Raw genomic sequence first — 4,391 nt, 5'->3', positions numbered from 1 at the left:
AATTCGAATATAAATTATTAGATATAATTAAGAAACTTATAAGTGAATTCATTTTGGAAAATTGATTTCAATGAATATTTGACAATTAACCATTTTGCCAAAGCATTGATCATTGGGAAATTATTTAGGGTGTCGTTAGATAATTTTTTATTATCAAAAAAGTAAAAAATTACTGCAAACATTAATTACCTAATAATTATCACGGTTATTTAAAAATAATAAAATTGTTGTGACCTGAACTCCCACATCGCTCCCGTGCAGTCTACTGAGTGTATATATAGGCAGGGGCCAGAAGCCTTTAACTCAACAGACGCGTTTTAGGAATAAAACCGTGCGGGTCTGAAGCCCAAAACGGACAATATCTGTTGGGCTGTTTATAACACGTTATCAGCACGATTCACGATGGGGGGGTGTGTTGTGAGCTGAAGTCTCACATCGCTCCCGTGCAGTCCATTGAGCGTGTATATAGGCAGGGGCCAGAAGCCCTTAACTTAACAGACGCGTTTTAGGAACAAAACCGTGCAGGACTGAAGCCCAAAGCAGACAATATCTATTTGGTTGTTTATAACACATTATCAGCATGATTCGCGATTGGGGGGGGGGGAGGGTGTGTTGTGACCTGAAGTCTCACATCGCTCTCGTGCAGTCCACTGAGCGTGTATATAAGCAGGGGCCAGAAGCCCTTAACTCAGCAGACGCGTTTTAGGAACAAAACCGTACGGGCCTGAAGCCCAAAGCGGACAATATCTGTTGGATTGTTTATAACAAAAATATTATTAAAATTTTGGTTTATTTACCTAATTATTTTCAAATATCTTTCAGTTATTAATTAAAGCTGAACATATTCCTACCTTCAAAGATTGAAATTATTTTAATAATTTTTTAATGTATGTATATATATATATATATATATATATATATATATATATATATATATATATAAATAAATAAAATATTAGTTATCAAAATCTTTTATTGTCTAACAAATCAAACAAGTTAATGTTAAAAATAAAAAATAGATTATTGGAATAATTCATAATTACTTTGAACCAAATACCCTTAAAAGTACGTTCCAATTAATTTTATGATGTTATTATTATTATAATTCAATTAAATTTTTAATAAGTAATATTATATGTATCCATTTTGGATACATAATTATTTATAAACTTATATATATTATTATATGATTGAGTGTTATTTTATCATTAATTTAAATTTATCTAATCATATAATGATACATATAAGTGTGTATATATTTATGTACTAAAAATAGTTACAGATGATTTTATGTTTGTGGTCCACATGGCATCTTCCTTTCCATGCATATTTTTTAAAAATAGCCAGCAATCTCATCTCCAAATTAATCTTAGGATTACTTAAATTCATGCACATGCATATGACTACTCACTGTATCCTCGGGGCTTTTTGTTTTTCTTTTTTTCTTTATCACGGTCGAAAGAGATAAAAAAGACACTAATGAAAAGGTCAAAGTAGGATCAACTTCCAATGTTGTATAAGTCAGTGTAAAACTTATCAATTAAAATTGAGGAATTTATGTTATAATATGAAAAAAAGAAAAAAAAAATAATCTGATTAAACGAAGAAAATCGATGAGGCATACATAGTAACTAATAAAATTATTAATAAACTTTCTAGTATTGTAATCTCTTTTGAATGAAAAATTAATAATTACATCTATATTTTTCCCAATAAAGAGATTAATCTTATTTCAATTGTTTGATTACCGCAGTTGTTTATCTTTCTCCCGAATCAGTTTCAGATTATTTGTTTTAATTTTCAATTTGTCTCTATTTTCTCACTTTCTTTTTATCTTTATATAGAGAGAGACAGACCGACTCCTTTTTTAAATTCAAGTGAGATCTCCTCTTTGTTTCTTCCATCAGCTTTATTTATTCCCATTAGATCTCTCTGTGATGAATATCACAAGACCCCATCAACATCCTCTACTTCTCCACACTCATGCATGAAACTATTCAATTGAGTATCTTTGCCTCTGCAAAAGGAAACGGAACTTCAACAACAATAACAACTCACCCAACCCAACTCTGCTATTAGTTTCCGTTTTCCTACTTTCCCCCACTTCAATTCTTTCCAAAACAACCACCACCCATGATGTCACCTGATCATGTTCTGGCGAAATCATCATCACTTTACAACAAAGAAGATAGCCAAAATCCTCAGAACAACCGAAAGCCATCCTCAACAAGGCCTCAAGAGCAAGCTCTCAAGTGTCCCAGGTGTGACTCCCCCAACACTAAATTTTGCTACTACAACAACTACAGTCTCACTCAACCCAGGCATTTCTGCAAAACTTGTAGAAGGTACTGGACCAAAGGCGGAGCCTTGCGCAACGTTCCCATTGGCGGCGGTTGTCGCAAGAACAAGAAAATTAAGTCTTCTTCAAGGCTCTCCGGTGACTCTAAAGACTCCGGTTCAACTTCAGAGATGGGTGGCTTGAAGTTCTTCCATGGTCTCTCCCCAGCCATGGACTTTCAGCTCGGTGGGTTATCATTTCCAAGGATGAACGTCGTTAACCCTTCTGGACCGGGTATTTGTACCCGGTTTTCTTCTGTTGGAGATCATAGTAACCCTTGTTTCAGTCTTGATTCTACTGGCGGCGCCGGTAATAATTTGATGGGGTTTAACTTGAATCCACTTCCTTCTGTTAATAATAGCTTCAGTGGTGCAGTTCAAGAAATGGGTGGTTCGCTAAATGTTAACAGTAGTCTAGCTTCTTCAATTGAGTCTTTGAGTTCTATAAATCAAGATTTGCACTGGAGGTTGCAGCAGCAAAGATTGGCTATGCTTTTTAGTGGAGATCAGACTCAAAAAGAAAACACTCTCTCTTCTTCAATTGCTCTCGAGAACCAGCCACAGAAACCACAACCCATTTTGTTTCAGAACCTGGAGATTGCGAAACCTCAGGTTACCGGTGGTGGTGTTGGGGATAATTCAAGAAAAGAAGGTGCCAGTAGTTCGGCTACGACTGAGTGGTTCTTTGGTAATTATGAACCACTGGGTGCTTCTTCCACTCCAACAACAACCAGTAGCGGTAACGGCAACGATAACGGAAGCAACTGGAATGGCTTTCAAGCGTGGAGTGATTTTCAGCATTACAGTGCTTTACCCTAGAGGTAGACCTAAAAGGATGATGAACAATTAGAACAGGATTTAACCAATGAGTAATATCTGATCACATAATATTACGAAACTCATTTAGGTATATATTTGATTGTTCCTATTATATTAGGTGCAAAGGAAGATGAGATAGTGTTTTTATATTTTGTACAATAGTACTCTTAAATGTTGATGTCAATCTATTGTTTATGTTTATGCTGAAGCTGATGCCTGTTATATTTAATCTTTTTCAAGTAACCTCAAACATGATAAATTAGCTTGAGTGACACTAACACATCATCTCAAGAAAGCTACAGTTTGATCATGTTTAAACATTAATCAAATCTTCTCTCATTAATCTCTTTGGGATCAGTGATGGATTTTAAATTATTATTAATGGACTTAATAATCTATCTTTGATTTGTTTGATGTTGGGTCAGCATCAAAAACTTTCAGTCTTTGTGTGATTCTCTCTTTATAAACATATAGCCAGAAACTGAGACTCAGGCATCTCAGCTACTGCACAATGTCGACATATATATATATATGAAAGTTTTCAGACTACCCAGTTCGTAGCTGCTTAGCCCTCCAGTGTTTAGCATATAGCCAGCTGCTAGCTTCCTCTAAATTTTCTATCGATCTTACTATTTTATATTTTCTGTCTGTACCTAGGGCTCTCTAATAATTAGTTGCAGCGTGGTTTCATTTGGAGTGTCTGAAAAAGTGGTGGTTTGAAAGTGTATTGAATAAAAGTGTGTCAACCATTTGAGTGAATTTATGGGGGAGAAAAGAGGGCCGGGGGATGGCTTTGGCATCTGAGAGGGTTTAGGGTTCTTTTGTTTGACAGTCTCGAGGAGTGAGCCTCTCCCTGCTAATTGCAACTAAGTATATCATATATATATATATATCGTCTCTCTTTCTTCCTTTCTTTACCAGGGAGAAAGAAAGAAAAGCTTATTTTGCTTATCTTTACTCATTGCTTTGTGAACATAAGGGTCCCCCAATCTTTCAAAATGATTTCACCATGTGTTGCGTTAATCTTAATCCCATTTCCTTTAGGTGTTGGTACATCAAAAGTTTAGCTTAAAGAGGGTAAGTTTTTGTCCACGCCAATGCTTAACTATATGGGGATTTGGGAGCAAGAACATTAATAATAGAAACTTAACCCCACAAGCTTTTTTATCTGAAGATCACTCTCTGTCTCCATCTTCAATACTAGTGTTGGTTACAGGCTGTAAACAATGCCATTG

At 35.3% G+C, this 4,391-nt stretch overlaps 1 protein-coding gene across 1 annotated transcript; it reads left to right on the top strand.

Annotated features, from left to right (window-relative positions):
* The first annotated feature begins 1,884 nt into the window (after positions 1-1,884).
* LOC123192377 (dof zinc finger protein DOF5.7-like) lies at positions 1,885-3,364 on the top strand. Its single transcript, XM_044604912.1, has one exon. It carries the CDS (start codon positions 2,134-2,136, stop codon positions 3,154-3,156), a length of 1,023 nt encoding a protein of 340 aa, XP_044460847.1. The 5' UTR covers positions 1,885-2,133; the 3' UTR covers positions 3,157-3,364.
* The last annotated feature ends 1,027 nt before the right edge of the window (positions 3,365-4,391 follow it).

Source organism: Mangifera indica, chromosome 1 (genome assembly GCF_011075055.1).
Source record: "Mangifera indica cultivar Alphonso chromosome 1, CATAS_Mindica_2.1, whole genome shotgun sequence".
Taxonomy (NCBI): Eukaryota; Viridiplantae; Streptophyta; class Magnoliopsida; order Sapindales; family Anacardiaceae; genus Mangifera; species Mangifera indica.
This window is presented reverse-complemented; position numbering and strand designations above follow the sequence as displayed.

Bases quoted from the DNA above. Each gene is read 5' to 3' on its own strand.
- LOC123192377 (XM_044604912.1), top strand. From the start codon at position 2,134: ATGATGTCACCTGATCATGTTCTGGCGAAATCATCATCACTTTACAAC.